This window comes from Chelmon rostratus, chromosome 6, assembly GCF_017976325.1.
Source record: "Chelmon rostratus isolate fCheRos1 chromosome 6, fCheRos1.pri, whole genome shotgun sequence".
Taxonomy (NCBI): Eukaryota; Metazoa; Chordata; class Actinopteri; order Chaetodontiformes; family Chaetodontidae; genus Chelmon; species Chelmon rostratus.
Genome location: NC_055663.1, coordinates 17,176,381 through 17,194,642, shown reverse-complemented (window position 1 = coordinate 17,194,642; position 18,262 = coordinate 17,176,381). Strand labels below are relative to the sequence as shown.

The window sequence follows — 18,262 nt, the reverse complement described above, 5'->3', positions numbered from 1 at the left end:
TTCCAGGGAGTGATCATCATGCTCAAGTATGGCCTAATGATCACACAGATAAAGTGAGAGGCTGGCATTCATGATTAATGCCCTCAGGTCTGTCTCCAGAGTTACACAGCCTCCGCCGTCAGAACTTCTCTCGGCTTTGTTCGCCGAGCACAAAGTGTCACATGCACACGGAAAATAAGATGTCACTGTGCACACAGCTGCAATATGATCATAGCAATAATAATAAGTCATATCTGATGTAATATAATAATACCAGACATATCATTTTGAGTACAATAGCTACACAAGACTGATTATTTGTATTATTATTATTTTTAATTCATATAATATTCATGTGACATATGGTTGGTTGTTGGAAACATATGACAAGTCCATTCAGAACAAAATGTACACTCTCTGTCACTACACCCCAGCCTTTTTGCATTGACATGAGTGTGTAAACAAGACATCCCATAATTATAATTGTAAATGCATGTTGGAGGCACACAGTCTGTGTTTACTTGATACGCTCACATGAGTTTTTGTTTTTTGTTCCTTCACTTTGCATCCTTTTTAAATTAGATTTGTTTCTTATCTTTGAAAGCAGTGGTTAATTAGCACGCAATAATCGAAGCTGTTGCTTATGCTTGATCCATGAACATGCCAAATGATCATATGTGTTTTTTGCATAACTCTACTTTTGCATATTGTTGCAAATTTAGCTTTTTTCTTTGCATTATTTTCTTGTAACAAATCACTTGTTGCTATTCATCTTACGCCAGATCTTTGTTAAGCCCACTAGGTGGCACCATTGCAAAAGGGAAAAAAAAATCAATAAAAAGAGACCTCTCTGACCTAGTTTTTTCAACAGTAGTACAGGTCACATGTAACTAGCCAATGCAATGATCTCAATCTCTCAGCAGGGTGGGAATATAAACTGAGCTAAACTGACTCTCAGCAGAGGTCCAACGCGGCCATAAAAGCATTAATGTTTCAATTCTGAACGTGAACGTATGAATTATGAGTGGCCCTTTTAGAGTGACATGTCACCGTGGTGTGTCACACTTCAGATTTACCTACAGGTAATTTACAGTCACATTCTTACTGAGGGCAGTCATTGGATTAAGCCTTCTCCATGCACATCACATTACATATTACAGCTTGGCCTCCTGACACATCACTGAGTCAAGAGCTGCTTCAAAAGACGTCTGTATCTGTTTGGATGAAGGACGTGGTTTTGTGTTACACACATGCAGCGTACGGTTGCTGACGGCGCTCCTTATTTGTCTGCTTGGACGGCCCATCCATCAGATCATCCCACTGTAAGTCTGCTGGAATCCCATGATCCCATAACCCCGCCGCTGGTCGACCACAGAATTGATCCCTACATGCCAGCTGTGACTCTGTTACATGAGATGCTTAAGACCTAACTGAAACGGCTGACTGGAAGGCATGTCGTTTCACTCTCTACCAATGACAAAGCCACAAAGGACTCAAAGCTCATATTTCAGTGAGACATGGCTGAAATATTTACAGTCACCAGCCTGGAGATAGACGACCTGAGCGTGCTGTAAATGTTTTCTCTGATCTCATCTCATGCCAGTAACTCACAGGTTGTCATTAAACATCTACCGTGGAATCACTGTATGTATGTGCTCTAATAAGGAATTAAGATGAGTAAAGTGTTGACTATTTCACCCTGACAGCTATACATAAAGCTTTTTTAATTCAGAAATACAGGCTGAAGTAAAAGAAAACATAAATATTATAAAAGGCTTTTAAAATTTTCAACTTATTGTAATAATAGTACTGAAAAGGTATATGCCAGATTTAAATATAAATAATAGACTTTTCCCAATCTGACACAGCACTGTGTATTGCATGTATTACATAACATGTATCCAGTTGTTTTTGTCTACTCCTTTACTCAAAATGTAAAGGTAAAATTCTAAAAATGCCATTTTTCATGCAGATCAAAGTTAAATGCCCTCACTCAGGCTCCACACATGTCTGCATTAGATAGCTTATGTCCTGTTTTCTGTCAATAAAGTCTGAAAAAATAAACCCAATGGTGTCACCAGGGTCGTCTCTGCTTGGGCTTGTAGACCACATGGCGTGGAGTTAGGAAGATCTGAGTGTTTGTCATGCAGGGAGGGTCAAATGATGTTATCGGTTGCATGATGGGAAATGTAAGATCCTGTAGTCCTGCCACTTGACCCACACTAGAGAATTCTGACGTGTCTCTTGTAAGTCTGTCCACTTTCTGGAGGTGCTTTAAACCCCCCATATTATAATATGCAATACTGACATAAAATGGCCTGTGTTCTTGTGCTGAACATGAAGTAATGCTGTAGTGGGATACTGAAGCACAAACAGGCTTACAGATTTGAGACTGACCCACTTGTTGCTTATGATTCCTTTCTTACCATCGGTGTGGAAATTGCCTACATTGTGTCACTGCCAAAAGTGTTATTTAGTTCAGGTCAAATGATCCCTTCACTCTCGTTCAGCCCGGCTGGGCCCAAACAACATTACTGTTGTGAGACTAAATAATTGACCAGTGGCTGGATGAAAAATCATCAGAAGTGCACCATCACAAAGTGCTCACTGATATTCAGAGAATTAATAATGTATTTATTGTCGAAGGCCTTTGTAGTTTTATTTTGGTTTGACAGAGACGTCACAGAGCAGAACATTCATGGTTGTGTTGTGCGATGCGCTAAATTATGCTTTTGGGGTTAAATTGGATGCTAATACACTTTTAAAAGAGACAATTTTATATAACTGCCTTAAAAGAAAATGGAAAAGCTTTAATAGCACTGATTTATATCCAGGAATCATGAGACGTTCAGTGAGTTCACTGACTTTTTAACTTTATAGAAACTGAACGAAAACAATCATGTCATTAATTTATTAAACAAAATTTCAATTTACAATACATACAAGTGCACAGAAAAAAAATTGTGTTGAAAAGAAGTGAATGTTCCTTTTAACAAGCTGAGATACAAGTAAAACTGATATTAAGACATTTGGCTGACATGTATGTAAATTTACACCATAATTACATTAATATATATCAGGAATTGTTTTAAAATATTGAACTGAATTGTATATGATGAAATATAATTATTGTTCCACTGGACACGAGTAATTGACAGTAATAAAAAATATCCTGCTAAATACAGTAAACACACAGCTCTGTATGGTGTATAAGCTTCAGGTAAATTATTCTGATGTGGCAAATGAAGAGGTTAACGGTAAATGGTGTTCGTTAAGCAGAACGACATGTAAACATTTGGTTATGAGGATCTGCAACCAACTTGCCAATCCTGCACAGCTAAACCTTTTGATCTGCCAATGCTTTGGACCATCAGCCTCTTCTAAATCTGCACATGCAGCCTGCAAAACAAAAATAAAAGAATCTAACCCTGCGTCTGTACTCGTTAAACAACAGCTGAGGGACCTTTAGGACTGCAGTTATTAGAGGAAGCTGCCTACATTCTTCTGTGTGTGCTAACATTGGCTTCTCAGTTCCTGTCAACAATAGTCCAGTTATATCTTCTCATGCCAGAAAACGGTAGCTCAAATATAGGAATAGCAGAATGCTATCTAACGCACAGCAGATGATCTGCTGGTTTTGTGGGTCAAAGAGACAAACAAAGCCGCCCCAACCAATAAAAAACGCTGCATGCACAGCAGTCAAACAAATACTGTCGCTGATTCTTTATGACGCGCTAACAGCTGCAGTGTGTGCGTCAAAAAGGTGCAGAGTCACTGTTTTGCAACCGGAACATTGTTGACTGACACACTTGAAGCTGGTCGCTGCTCTCAGGAAGTGCTGCTTCTCTTTCTGGTCCTCGGCCTCCTCTTCAGGATCTCTTCTTCTTGATCGCTTTCACAGTCCCTCTGAAATAATCAAAACGTTTGAGCTGAGAAACGGCTGTGAAATTGTTTGTGAGGTGACAGGTGATTGCATCGCAAGGGCCCCACCAAATGTGAGGATTATTTTATTGTGTTTGAAAAGCAGGGTCCAGAATAACTAGCAGCGCCCCAAAATACCATCTTAAACGTATGACGTGATGAGTCCCGTGCAGGTCACATAGCAGCTACGGCATTATTACTGCTAACAAATAGTTGGACTTTTTGGGGAATACACTTAGTTGCTTCATTTCTGAGAGTTACTTGGGATTGATGATTTGATGATTGACTTAAGGTTTAATGCCAGGTTTGTACAGTACAGTTAATATAAAGCTAAAGCCAGCAGCCAGTTAGCTTAGCTTAGCACAAAAGGGGAAAAAAAAAACGGAAAAAGCAAGCCTGGTTCTGTATGAAGGCAACAAATTCTTATTCCTTATTGCTTCTTTGTTTCACAAAAACTGAAATGTGAAAACCAAAATGAGAAATTATACACTGGTCTTTTTCTTGGCTGGGAAGAGTAATTTCTTGAGTTCTCCGTTAGTTGCCTAGCAACCTCCTGGTGACAACAACACCCCAGGAAGTCTCAGCCGCTGGAAATCATCCGGCACATAATCCCTCGCAAAACCACAACTTGTCGTTTTTACACCTCGGTTTTTGGATTAAACAAAGGAGATATAGTGTGTTAATTAGTGAGCTTTGGAGGTGCTGTTAAGCAATTTGCATGACCTTTGGACAGAGCCAGGCTAGCCGTTTCCCCCTGTCTCCAGCCTTTATGCCGTGCTAAAATAAGCTAACCGGCTGCAGGCTGCACCTTCATATTTAACATACAGAGACGAGAGTGGCATCAATCTTCTCATCTAACTGTCAGCAAGAAAGCACACATGCAAAATTCCTAAAATGATGAACCACTGCTGAGCCATTGGTGTTAGCTCTTCTTACCCCGTCCTGCTCGGGCAGCTTGTGGCCTTTCTTCATGATCCGTGTTAAGTGGTTGCACAGAGCAACAATCCTGAATGACAGCTGTTGAACAGATAAAAGCAAAGAGAACAAGTCTCAAAATCAATCAAGCGCATAATTTTTTCATAGAGCCTGACGGCAGTAAGGAAATCATTGAACTGTACTTTACCTTCCACCTGCGTCTGGCGTACTGTCTCCTAAAGTTTTCCAGGTTGACTACTGACAGCCTCTTCACCATGGCCTGCCTGGGATTCAGAGGCTGCAGAGACACAATGAGGGATTGAAAAGCAGAGCAAGTGTCTTTTATGTTAATGTAAAATGTCAAAGCAAGTTCAAAAACACTGTGCTAAGGCACTACTGGTCTAGTTTTTACACTCTGATCTGAGGTACGACTGGAAACATAGTGGAATCTAGATGCCAAAACCCAATATGATGCATAATTAAGGACAAACATTTATTTCAGTGTGCAGGCAACAGTGAAAAATGTCAGTGTGCACATCAAAGGCGAAGCCAAAATGTGCGTGGGTGTGTTTATTTGTTGAGATGCTAAAAACCACTGATAAACACGTGATCTTATCACAGATGTTGTTTTTCCTGTCGACCCATAGAACATCTCCAAGAAAGAAATTAAAAACAAGGTTTTTAAAAATAAATAAATAAATTCAACCTTTAGTAAAAGTGCATATTTGAAAAATTATTTCTACACATGTAACTTTACAAATGGATAACCATTGTAAAAAAAAAAATCAATATACAGTCAAAAAAAATGGAATGAAAAAATCAATCAACAAATGTGAATTTCTGATACATTCCATGAAAAAAAGTATTTTTCTGGCCGTAACACAGTAAAAACATTCATAATCAATACATATCTTCATTGTCATCATTGTCAAATTAAAAAGCTACCAGACCTGATTAATCAAACAAGAGCAGTGCAGAGATAAATCTACATAAATCACCTCTATTTTAGAAAAATTGTGCCATAATTGTGCTACTTAAAGAAATAGTTCAACATTTTGGGAAATATGTTTGTTTGCTCTCTTGCCCTGCGTTAGATGAGAAGCTCAACATCATTGTTACATATGTGAGTTAATCTGAACCCAGAGTCTTATTTTTGGACTGGAAGCTGGGAGAAACAGTGAGTTTGGCTTCGTCCGAGGGTGATAAAAGACCTGGAGTGTCAAGCAGTGAGCCTTACAGGTGCTGGCCGGCTGATTTTTTTACATTTGGAATGGGCCAGGCTAGCTGTTTCCCCCTGTTTCCAGTGTTTGTGCTAAGCTAAGCTAATCACCTCATGCCTGTAGCTTCATGTTTATTGTACAGATATGAAAGTGGTGCCCATCTCGTCTAACTGTCAGCAAGAATTAAATAAGCATATTTTCCCATCTTACTCGTATTCCTACTATTACTCAAACTGAAAGTATCGTACTACCAAGTTTGCACAAGAAAAAACAGTGAAATCAAGAAAAGGTAAAGACTACACAGGCATACATTCAAAGGTTTGTGCTGCTGAAAAAAATTCATGTGTTGAAGTCAAACAGCCTGTAAAGCTCTTTGAGGTCAGTGCACGTTAGCCAGACTCTGTGAGCGGCTGTGTGGCCTCGGGACACAGTTCCCTCCTGCAGGACTGATGCAGCAGCTCCATCAGCGCCCGCTTCACGTCCGTACTCAGACTGCTGTTGAGGATGCTGCCGTTGGCTCCTTCCGGATGCAGAGAGGTCATCACCTCCCGCAGCCAGTGCAGCTCAGAGTTCAGCTCCTGCCTCAGAGCGTCCAGCTGACTCTGCCTCTGGCTGTGCTTCCCACTGATGCTCTCCAGACTGGCATCTATAGCCTTCATGTCCTCCTGCAGCAGCCTCCTCGTGGCCTCCACCTTGCGGAACTCGTAGCGGATCTGGGACAGCTGCTTCCTCGCAGTCTCGCTCTCCTCCTTGTACCAGGCCTCCTTCTCGTTGTAGATGGAGAGCAGAGCTTCTAAATCACCCTGCAGAGTGTGTTGGGCTCCTGCCACCTCCGACAGCCCCGTCTCCATCAGGCCGACGTCCTCCACCACATGCGCAAAACGCTCAAAGTTGGCATACGTGTTGTTCTGGGGCATGCTGGAGTGGGACTGGATGGTGTACTCCTTTAGACGCTTCGTCTTCAGCTGCTCCGCTTTCTTCTCCGCCTCAGGCGCAGCGCTATCCTCCTCTGTGGGGCCACAGGACTTCAGATAGAAGGGTGGAGGGGGGACACTGAGTGAGAGGCTGTTGCATTGCTGCATCTTGAAAACACACATGGTGGTGGCTGCAGCGGCACTGTAGGATTAGTTTGTGACCCTGCAGCGAAAGCCATGGCAGGTGAGAGCGTCAAAAAAAAAAACCCATTCCTGTCGAGTGTGTTACGTGTCCTGGCTTCATGCTTGTTCCCAAACAGGACGGAGACTCCACAGCACAACGCCATTCACATGCACCTCAGCAGCTAATGTTGGAGCAGACGTCTCATTACAACATTACAGGTTGTTAAATATTCGTGCCGTTAAAAACTACAATCGGCGAGATTTCAGTTTGATCACATGAATTTCTAGACTGCAGCAGGCAGCTGTACTAGATGTGTGCAGCTAAGTGTGTTGATAGGTGAAGGCTGAGGAGGATATTCCCAGAGGGAGGGGTGTGGTGCAGCGATAGAAACAATATACACTAACCGTGATAAATGTTTTCAACAAGCCAGAACATACATAAAAAGTTAGTGGGTGGTTTTTTTGGCACATTTAAACATAGAATTTCCCCTTTAATAAGAAATAAACCTGTCACCTGTCTTTGACAAGAACTGTTCCATGTTGTTTCACATGTAGCATGTGCTGACAGCAGTTACTGAGAACACAAAAACATGCTGCGGTACACATAAATCGTACCTTAATCCAATGATGGCTGAGGGCGTCTTGTATCGTCATCCGCTTTCTAAAGTGAGAGAGAAAATGCAGCTGAGTAAATACACCCGAACGACTCGGTCAGACACGCTGCATTGTGAGCGGTCACGCTTTAGGATGTGAATCTCTCAGGAATATGTCCACCGGGATAACATTCACAGGAATATTCAGTTTCCTGGAGGTGCATTTAAAAGGAAACACATGTTAAGCAAGAAGAAAAGGGATAAAGGTACAAAGAAATGCAAGTATTACACAGTGTTTTACATGCTGTATTTAGTTTCAGGTAGAAAAATTGTTTATTTAGCTGATTTTATTTAGTGTCACATTGTGTACCAAAAACAAATGTGCCTAAATCCTTGCTCCAGATTTCTGTGGACAGGCTGGTCTTTCGTTCTCATTTGGATCAGGTCTGGGAATTTAATACGCTTAGGCTTTATTGCAGTGAAACCTCTAATACTGGGCTTTGTATCTGAATTGTCAGACTTGACCTTTGGCCTTCAGTGGTCTGTCAGCTCGTTTACCTCGTGTCCTTCTCCAGGAGCTGTCTGATGAAGCTCTTGGCCAGCTCGCTCGTATTCCTGAAGAGGTCCTCGTCGAAGTCGTAGTTCATCGCCGAGATGTTACCCAGCGTCTCCTGCTTCGTGTCGCCGAGGAAAGGCGAAGCGCCGCTCAAGCTGAAACAATATTCACACGCTCACTTGGACTGCCCTCGATAAGCTCTTTAGGTACATTAAGATTCCCATTAATAATCACAAATCATCCCAACTTACAGTATATATGTGATGACTCCAATGCTCCTGTGAAAAACAGCACAAGGTTAATCCAGAGTTATGCACTGCAGCCTGGTGCATGGAAGGCAGCAGAGTCAGAGGTAATTAAAGGCTCTTACCACATGTCTGCCTCCAATCCCAGTGGCTCATAGTTGACTATCTCTGGAGCTGAAAATAGACGGCACACACTGCATCACAAACAGAGCCAGGCCAAACACCAAGCCTCTTCTTAAAACGTCCTCTGGCTGCAAAAAGTATCTCACATAAAATCACTTACCAACGAACTCAGGAGTTCCAAAAATGTTTTTGAAATCCGCCCCAGCTTCTAATTTGTGTGCCAGTCCAAAGTCTATGAGTTTGATGCGGGGTAGAGGAACGTTCCTGTCCAGCAGCATTATGTTTTCAGGCTGAAGTGCAAATAGAACGGAGAGACGCTTTGGTCAGCAGATTTCTACTAACACCAAGACAGGGCGATACATAAGCAACAGTGAGTAAAACAAGTTACCTGGTTAAAGCTGCCTTTAGTGTAAGCATTAAAGAAAAACATCACAACAGTTATGGTCATCCGTGCTAGTGTGAAATATTAAAGGACAACATCTTTTGCTATTTTGCTCATTCGCTGTCTTGCCGAGAGTTTGACGAGAACATTGATACCACTCTCGTGTCTGTACACTAAATATGAAGCTCTGACAGCTGGCTAACTTACTGTAGCTTAGCACAAAAACTGAAAACGGTAGGAAACAGCTAACTTGGCTCTGTCAAAAAGAAGCTCCAAAGCTATGCTAAGATCAGTACCATGACCGCATTTGGATGATAGAGAGGATATGCATTGCAAGACCTCCGCCCTGATTGGATCTGACGGAGAACCTGAGGACACACCTTGGTACTGACTTGTCAATCACAATGGAGCCTCACCCTAAAGCATACCCTGCTTTATTGTTAATTGTTCTTAATACGTGAGATTTCGAGGTGCAAGCCGGTGGATTTTGTCACTATTGGACAGAGCCATGCTAGCTGTTTCCACGCTTTGTGCTTAGCTACAGATACAAGTTAGCCGGCTGCTAGCAGGAACTTCATATTTAGCATGTAGACGTCAGATGTTAATCTTCTCACCTACTGAGAGTGAGTAGCAAATTTTCATTCACATTGCATTACATTCACCTTTTCCCTCCATTAAACATACTTTTTGCAGACTTACAGAAGTTCAGACTTTAATATATTGACCTGGATTCCTATAAATAACTGTAAAGGTCAGATAGACAGTCAGATTTTCTGATTTGACAGAAAATGTGAAGTACCAATCAGTGCACAGATCTGTGAACTGAAGGTCAAGGCCTCAGGCAGGTTTGAAACTCTTCATCAAGAGTGAAGAGGAGAGCCGCAGCTGCAGGAACGCAGGACAGCGACTATCAGAGTGCAGTGTGGGAGACGCTGCTCTCTGAAAGTGAAGAGATAACCTTGTGGTGTCTGTATCTGAGAGTCTGGATCGCAGCCACAGAAAACAGGAAGGATGTGTGATTCAGAACAGCGAAACTCTACCAGCACGTCCATTAGACACCTGCTATATATATTTGACATTAAGTCTGGCTCGACCTAGCATGCACGCACACATGGGTTCAGACGCTGCAGAGGTGAAGAATCTCACCTTCATCACGTGACAAATATAGATTTCCGTGCGATGCACGGACAGAGCATTTTGTACCTTCAGATCAAAATGTGTGATCCTCTTGGAGTGGAGGTACTGTACTCCATCTAGGATCTGTTTGATAAACTGAGTGGCCTCCTCTTCACTGAGAGACTCCTTCTGAGCCAGGAAATCGAACAGCTCCCCTCCAGACACCCTGTAAAACAGACACACACACACACACACACGCGCACACACACACATTTAGAGGCCCATCCTGTGCACTCTGATAATCTGGAGCAAGCGCTCTCTTGAACGTTATCTAAAGTGAGTTCTCAGGACTTGGATGCAGCAGCTCAGGATGCCTTAGATATGTTTGTTTGTGGTAACTATTTGGGTGTGCTCTGAGTCAGTCTGCTCTACTTATGAATCACTCGCAACCTTTTCAAAACAAAAATCCTGAAAAGCTGCAGAAAAGTGGTATAAGGCAGCCTCTGACTGGCTAGCGGCCCATGAACACGATGTTCTTTTCATATTCATACAAAGAAAAGATAATCAGTCGAATGACACACAGTGTGTCATCCTGCGCCTCACTGGAACCGCTCTCTCAGTCAGCTCCCTGCTTTGATTGGACTGAACTTCCATTTAGTCCTAATTGTACCCTCTGTGTTCCCGGGCACTCGCCGAGGTCCTCTGAGGCCCCTTTTCAACACAAGCCTTATTGATACTGTTCGGTTCTTTCTGGCACACGTGATCCAGGCAAAAGGTTTCAAGCAAACACAGATTCAACAAACAATCTATGTACACAGAAACTGGCTCGCAGGTCAGAACTTGGACACAGCTTTACCAGCGCTGGTCTGAAACACTGAAACTACACTGACATTATGGCTTTTTCTTAAAACAAAATGCCATGCAATGCAAAACTCTTCTGTGCAGATGTCTGGCAAGCATGAGCAAACTCTATCCTTTAAGCTGTTTACTATCATATTGTGATGCATTAAATCGTGCAGTGACTCACAGTTCAAGGATGAGCACCACATCTGTGCGGTTCTCGTACACATCGTGCAGCTCTACGATGTTGGGGTGCTGGATCTGCTGCAGGATGTCCACCTCCCTCTCGATCTCCTCCCTCCTCACGCCGCGTCTGCTGGCCCGACTCTGGCGCTTCTTGATGAACTTGGCTGCGTACTCGATGCCCGTGCTCTTCTCTTTGCAGCGTTTGACAATTGCAAACTGCCCACTGCGGACACAAAAGAAGAAACGAGACGCTGGCATTAGCTCATGTTGAATGACTGTTTTTAGTGTGACAGATCATTAAGATCTGCCGTCTTATCATAATGAGATTTTATCATTATCTGTGACACAGCTCCTTGTGAAACATTTAACAATTAACAACAGGATATGGCTACGGGTGAAGACAGATATCAGGGAGGAAGCGGCGTGTCAAAACCAGCTGAAATATTGAGGTATAGTCCATCACTTCCCGTTTCCCAGCCAGCCAGAGAACAATCAGACGGGCCAGCAGTGTGGACATAGCTGCCGTCCTCCCACTCCAGCAACCTTCCTGCCAAATTTCTAGCCATCCTCGAGGGATCAGTCCGCTGAAAAATCCCAAAAACTCTGAATATTTCACAACAGAGGTGTGGCTTAGAGACCATCTCTCAGTGGATTATTGTTTCACTTTTCGCTGTGCTCTTTATTGCGTACTACAGCTTGCAGACATGTGGTTATGGTATCTAGTTAACGAGTTTAGATCCTGAGCTACACTAACCAAATAAGGCCATTTCATATTTCAAGGCAGGGGTGACTCCTCCAGTAAACTCATCACTGTCCTCTAGCATAACAACAGAGTCATTTCACTCATAATTGACCCACTGACAGACTGAATAAGAAGTGTAAGAACATTTTCCAGTGCTGTCACCCAGTTAAATATATGTTATGAGTCTCCGTGGCTTTATTATCAGACCAGCACTTGTAATCTCAGGCCTGACTAAGCCTGCTGCCACTCCTGCTGCTTTATACGCTTCCTGCTGCTGTCAGCCGACCTGCCCACCCTATATATTCATACGGTGAAAACAAGCCTCCCAGTCACAGATCCTTCTGTAACAGGCCACACAAATACACAAGGAGGAGTGTGGCAGCAGAGCTGGCAACAAGCTTCTGAGTGGGGAAGATGAACGCTAGACAGAGGAGGAACATTCAGCCAAGTATGCATACAGATTAGCGACTAAGATGATTGGACAAAACACATAAAGGCCTGTGGACCCATGTTGTTCAGCAAGTGTATTTTTAGACAGAGTACACAGGGAGAGGAAACATAATAACTGGCAGGCTTTTCATATTTTTTTGGACATAACTGTCCACACAGAGATTCCAGGGTGGCTGTGAGACGCTGTCCAGTCTGTGTCCATTATCATCTGGGTGTCTAGTGGGCTAAGAATAGCCCGGCCCACGGGCTCATTCTCCACCTGCCACCTCTCCGCTGCAGCTGGGGCGAGGGAGGAAGCCCGCTGAGCCCGAGGAGCTGACGGGAGGAGAGCTGGAGGAGCTGCCTGATAAAAGCTGTCCGGAAAAATTTCACTGCACTTGTACTCACTTGTGCTTTCAAAGAGCACTTACACAGAGACGTCCACCAACTCATCACCAAACAAATAAATGGATGAAATACAAAGGTGATCATCTTCGTGGTTTAAAGCAAGCCTACTGGCTCCTTAGCTGTACTGGTGTGGGACTGTTCAGAGACACAACCTGTCCTGCGCTTACACAGTCCTGCAGTCGCACCAGGGTGGGGTATATACATCTTGACAATGGTCTCCAGAGTCACACACATGCTGCAATAGAAACACAAAAGACAGGGTGGGTAGGGAGCTGAGGCAGAGCAGCAGTGTGGAACCTCAAATGCTGCCTCTATCTGTTCTATTCACAGGACATTTCCACCCCTGAGACATCCCTGAAAGGCTGAACCTGCTAGAGACTACGATAATGTGTGAACTGAAAAGGAGGGTAAGTCACTCAGTGAATTCCACTTGCAAAAACAGGCGTAAAGCGCCCCGAGGGGACGAACTGTCACATGGCAGGAGAGCAGCAACAGCGTCCTTGATTTGTTGTTAAAGCAAGACTGAGCAGAATTACCCCTCTCCCCGACTGTTTAGCCCAAATGTGAGTAAGTGCACACCGCAGATGTCAGTGAAAGGCCTTTGCTTTGGTGCTGTTACAAAGTGCGGAGAGAGCAGTGATGCTGGGAGTGGTATTCCACAACGGGCCAGGCGTGCCGGCTGTCTTAGCTCTAAGCCGGCCAGTGGGGCTGAAAGTACCATCTCCCCGCAGAGTTTCCACTTCCAACAGCTGAAGGTCATTATCCACAGCCAAGGTTGGAGGAATGCTCGGACAAGTGGCGCCGGCCCAATATTTAAACACATTTCTCTACTGAACAACCTCTGGGGCGGCGTGTCACACACAGCCAAATTCATAATGGACCAAGCCCTGTCCCTTCACACCCGTTCCATCTGTAACACTGAATGAGAGGATAAGCGGCTCAACCTTCACCACACTCTGTAAATATAATTTCTGTTGTATTATCTGGTGTAACTTATGCCTAAAAACCCAAATACACAATTTGTCAGCCACTCTTATGAAACATCTCTGCATTTCTGCTCATGAAGTGTTCAGGATACTCCAGATTCCCACTTGTTTTGTTCGCTCCTGTGTCGACCTCTGCCAAATGGGAACTCCAGGAATGTCCCGCAGGTCAACGTGGAGTTCCCTCTGTCAGCCTGCACTGAATAAACACATTTTTCACTCACCCACCAGCAGGAATGTCTGTTCCTCAGAGCTGACTACATGCATTCTCATCCTGCACCTTGTGCACGCATGCCTGCTGTCCGTGCTATAGATACATCATGTACAGTAAATCCCTTTGGAGAAATTCTAGCACTTTACTGTGCTCATCAGCAGCACCTGTCTGCTTCGCGACTGTCAGCTCTTTTCACTTCAACACATTCAGTGTGTGAAGGCTGCGGCCTTAAGTGTGCACCGCTGCCCTCCCTGCATCCTCTCCAAAGACAACAACCTTCTGCAAACTGAAAACATTTCTCTAACTCGTTTCCTTTCCTCCTGACATATACCCCAGTGCTTAGCGACAAATTGGGAAACACTTTGCATATCAGGTGTGTGTAACAATTTCAGGGCTCCTGCATTCAATTGGAGCTAGATCTGAATCTAACAACAAGACTCTACAGCTGTGCAGCTCTGTGAGGCTGTATTTACAGCAGGGACAGCGGTGCTATCAGCGAAAATGCTAACTTAAGTATGCTAATATGCTCATGATGATCATGTAACATGGTGATGTTCAGGCTTATGCTATGCTGCCTGTGCTTACCATGTTCACCATCTAAGTTAAGCTTATTATGCTAATAAGCTAAACTTAGATAACTATAACATTTGCTTATTAGGGCTATTAACACAAAGCCCAGTTAAGGCTGATGGGAGTGTTGTCAGTTTTGCAGATATTTGGCCATAAATAAAAATATATATATATTGTCCTGATGGTGAAGCTAGATGAAAAGTTCACAGCAACCCATCTTATAGTTGTTGAGACATTTACTGTAGGTCAGGACCAAGGTGGTCACTAGAGCCACGCTGTTAGCAGGGCTAAAAACACCAGAGACCCACAACTATCTGTACTAACCAACATAAAGCCTGTGAAGGAGTCATACCCACTATGATGTAAGAGCGGTGTTTACAAATTTCAAAATCAGGAGGAAGTTTATGAGTCTTTTGTTGTTGTTCAGGCATGCAAAGACAATAGCACTTCCCATCCAACGCTGCATCCTGTGACTCTTTGACATTGCTTGATCATGACTAACAGAGATGTTTTTTTCATCAGCATCTAGCAAAGGTGGTGGTAGACATATACAGTAAAGGGTCTCGGGTGTGATGACCAAACTTAGACAAGAACGAATTCGTTGCTGACAGCGTGTCGCGTTCACATCGTTCCACCGTCTGCACAAAAGTCCGTCCTTTCTCTGACTCGCCTGGACGGTCACTTGTGTAACAGCTCATCACAATCTCCTGGGAGGGCCGGTGGCAGCTGTGGGCTCCCACTGTGACACATCCTACTGTATGTCATCATCAGTGTCATCGCTCAGATGGAAAGACAGATCCAGTTGTCAGTCACATCTCAAGCAAAGGGTTGCTTTACAGATAGATTTACCAAAAACGCCCCATCACTAGTGGAAAGAAACATTGAGTACAACCCCGTGGGGCCCTGTGACATTAAAATCTGTCAATGGGGGGACAGTGTGATGAATTGACTTTCCTGTAGCGAATGGCTCAACAGTTCCATAGAGACACACATCATCAGTCTTTGGCCCCCTCATCAAATTTCCCCACCCTCTCGAGAGGACGATTGAGTAACAGTTCCATTGTGGCGTGTGGTGGAGAGGTCTGAACCCACGAGGCTCTCACAAACTGTGGGCGGGGTGGGCCGCATCCTCCAGAACTCACTACAAAGCTGTCACAACTAGGCCTACGAGCACAAAGTCCAGCTGCCGAATGGCCGATGAAATTCTCAGACACTGAAAATGATTTTCTGGGTTTCAGTTTCAATCTGCAGATTTTAACCACAGCAGCTTTTAAAGTTCTCATGTACGCAGCTCACCTCACTGCTTAGCTGTCTTTTCAAGCAACACGTTTGCAACCACATCTCAGTGAAGTTGTCAGCCTTTAAAAACCTCTACGCCTTCCACTTGCTAATATTATTCTACAATAGGGCACTCTTCATCAATGGTTGATAAAGAGTTTAGAAAATGCTTGACAAAGAACTTTTAATTAACTTTTTATTAAATAGGTCTATAAATTGTAAGCAACTGCTTTATTAATCTTAAGAAATCATTCACTAATCCTTTACAGATCAGTTAAAAGCCATTAATAGTGACCAGAATGACTGTTGCTCTTTAGCTCTTTGACTAATCAGGAAGGCACCAACAATATTGGAAAATATAGTAGTACAATAGTTATCATGAGAAGTCATTAATAGAAGTTTCTTGGAATAATACATAACGTTTTTAAGTGTTGATTTTTAAAAAATAAATGCATTTCCAGATGTTCTGCAGCTGTTTCCCAGAAAGTAAGAGACTGAGTTCTTAAATCTCTTTTTAGTGGCTTAATACTGATCTATAAAGCATTAGTACATGATTTATTAACCATTAATAAATGATTAGTTGCAACTTATAAAGGCTGCCTTGCTTGAAAACGGCAGCAAATATCATGTAAGTGAATTGAGTGTTGATCCTGACAATATTCAGTCTTTTAGTTTGATTATTTAATGACGCAAATACACAATGTAAAATACAGTGAAAGTGTGAAGGCTGCACACGCTGCCTCTACAGGCGTATAAATGCTGCTGTCAACAGCAGGTCTGGGTTTGTCCTGTCAGGGTGTGTCGAAGAAGCTGAGCAGCAGATGAAGAGCAAATACAAGGACATTATGTATATTTTGACTAGCAGTGAAAGGTTAGAGGTCAGACACTTTCCTTTCACACCCTCCCCATCTGTTAGCAAGTGCTACACATGCCCAAGCTGTCCATCCGTGCCAAATAGCTTTGCAGCTTCCTCAAATCCATACTGCTGCCTGCCAACTTCCTTTAATGTATTTCCCCATGGGACACAGTTTCCTCGATGTCTGTCCTGCACAGGCCTGATTACCACCCCACCTCAACATTCAGCCTCAACACGTCGCTCCACCGCCCAGAATCACCTCACGCAAAAGCAGTAAATCACACTTGAGTCTCTTTCTTGGAGTGAGCATATCGGGGGCAAACAAGCCTTGTTTTCTTAGAGCGCGTTTACTTTTGAAACTTTATCTCTCGCTGTAAACTTCAGCCCACTTAAAGGCAGCGACACTCCCCGTTTCAAGCTTAAACAGGCCAGCTGTTTGCATACCTACGTACACATGGGGACCGCTGGGCCGAGGGGCACGCAGGGGAGAGCTGAATCACACTCTGAATCACACACAGTGAGGAGGATCATTGTCTGTGAGCTGGCAATCAAACATCTGCTGCCGCACATGCTTCATTAAACAGCTTTGAAGCATACTCACCTCCCGAGTTCCTCTCCAATTTCATAGAAATCATCCACATTCTGTTGCTTGAACACCGCCATGCCAGGTGTCTTCATTGATGTAGTTTATCTCCGTGATGTGCAACACTTAAGACTTTTCTCCACAAGTCCAACCCTGCTGATACAAAGAGTTGCTGCTGATTTCTGGCTGGAGCCATGAACACATTTACTGCATGTTCCAGCTTGCTGTAAAGCATTCCATCTCAGAGTTGTACCCACTTTCACTGCTGAGAAAGCCAAAACACTGAGAGCTGACAGCAAAGGGAATAAACTGCACAGTTACAGTGGTATATATTTTGCTTGTCTAAACACTGATTACTGGCTTTAAATTCTAATAAGTTTCATGAGTACACCAACTGTTCCAAGCTGGCAGTATAATAGTGTCTAGTTTGTGCGATTATAACAGGATTACAAATGAAAAGAAAGGAGCATTTTGGGTAATTAGGGCAGGGTATCAGTGAAATTTGCTCCTGTTGTGAAACACTTTAAAGAGGCTGACAGAAACACACGCTTTGCCACCGTTAGAAATAACAGTTTTTACTGCTGTGAATTAGAATTTAAAAGCAGAGCAGTGGTTAATTGCACACCATTACTGTGAACACACTAATTTCTAACAACATAGAAAAAAAAAATGAGAAGACGAGAAGCTGAAGCACCACAAACTTCCTATCTGTTAAGTTGAAGCGGCTTCACACTGAGCGTGTGACCAAACCTAAAGTCTTACCTCCAGTCGGACGCAGACTCACTGATGATGCACTTCTCCTACAGCTGCTCTGCTCTCCTCATGGCTGCTGCTCAGACACAAATCTGCTCCTCTGGTCTCTCTGTTGTTCTCTGTCACTTGTGGCAGCACCATCAGCCTTTTGTGTCTGCACAAGTCCCACCCCCTGATGGCTCCATTATGAAACTGCAGCACGAGAGAGGCAGGCTATCAGTAAAGACGGCCGACACGTCTGGTGTTTGTTCTAAACGTGTCTTTCAGGAACTG

At 43.5% G+C, this 18,262-nt stretch overlaps 1 protein-coding gene across 3 annotated transcripts; it reads right to left on the bottom strand.

The window, feature by feature from the left end:
- Positions 1-2,876: 2,876 nt before the first annotated feature.
- On the bottom strand, positions 2,877-18,224 carry dapk2b (death-associated protein kinase 2b). 3 transcript variants are annotated; one of them, XM_041938193.1, is made up of 12 exons: positions 17,999-18,224; positions 17,255-17,389; positions 11,175-11,396; positions 10,235-10,373; positions 8,810-8,939; positions 8,652-8,700; positions 8,533-8,559; positions 8,284-8,436; positions 7,748-7,793; positions 5,024-5,113; positions 4,837-4,917; positions 2,877-3,885 (listed from the first exon to the last, which is right to left on the bottom strand). In XM_041938193.1, exons 2-12 carry the CDS (start codon positions 17,329-17,331, stop codon positions 3,808-3,810), a joined length of 1,092 nt encoding a protein of 363 aa, XP_041794127.1. In that variant the 5' UTR covers positions 17,332-17,389; positions 17,999-18,224; the 3' UTR covers positions 2,877-3,807. The 3 variants fall into 3 exon arrangements, with proteins under 3 accessions (XP_041794127.1, XP_041794126.1, XP_041794125.1); XM_041938192.1 differs by lacking the exons at positions 2,877-3,885; positions 4,837-4,917; positions 5,024-5,113 and adding an exon at positions 5,120-7,060 and having other exon boundaries at positions 17,255-17,392; XM_041938191.1 differs by lacking the exons at positions 2,877-3,885; positions 4,837-4,917; positions 5,024-5,113 and adding an exon at positions 5,120-7,060.
- Positions 18,225-18,262: the final 38 nt, after the last annotated feature.

Coding starts and splice junctions, on each gene's coding strand:
- dapk2b (XM_041938192.1), bottom strand. CDS start 17,331: ATGAAGACACCTGGCATGGCGGTGTTCAAGCAACAGAATGTGGATGAT. Junction 7,794..8,283: donor CTCCTGGAGAAGGACACGAG/GTAAACGAGCTG, acceptor CTCTCACTTTAG/AAAGCGGATGACGATACAAG. Junction 7,061..7,747: donor TCAGCCATCATTGGATTAAG/GTACGATTTATG, acceptor TTCTATCTGAAG/TCCTGTGGCCCCACAGAGGA.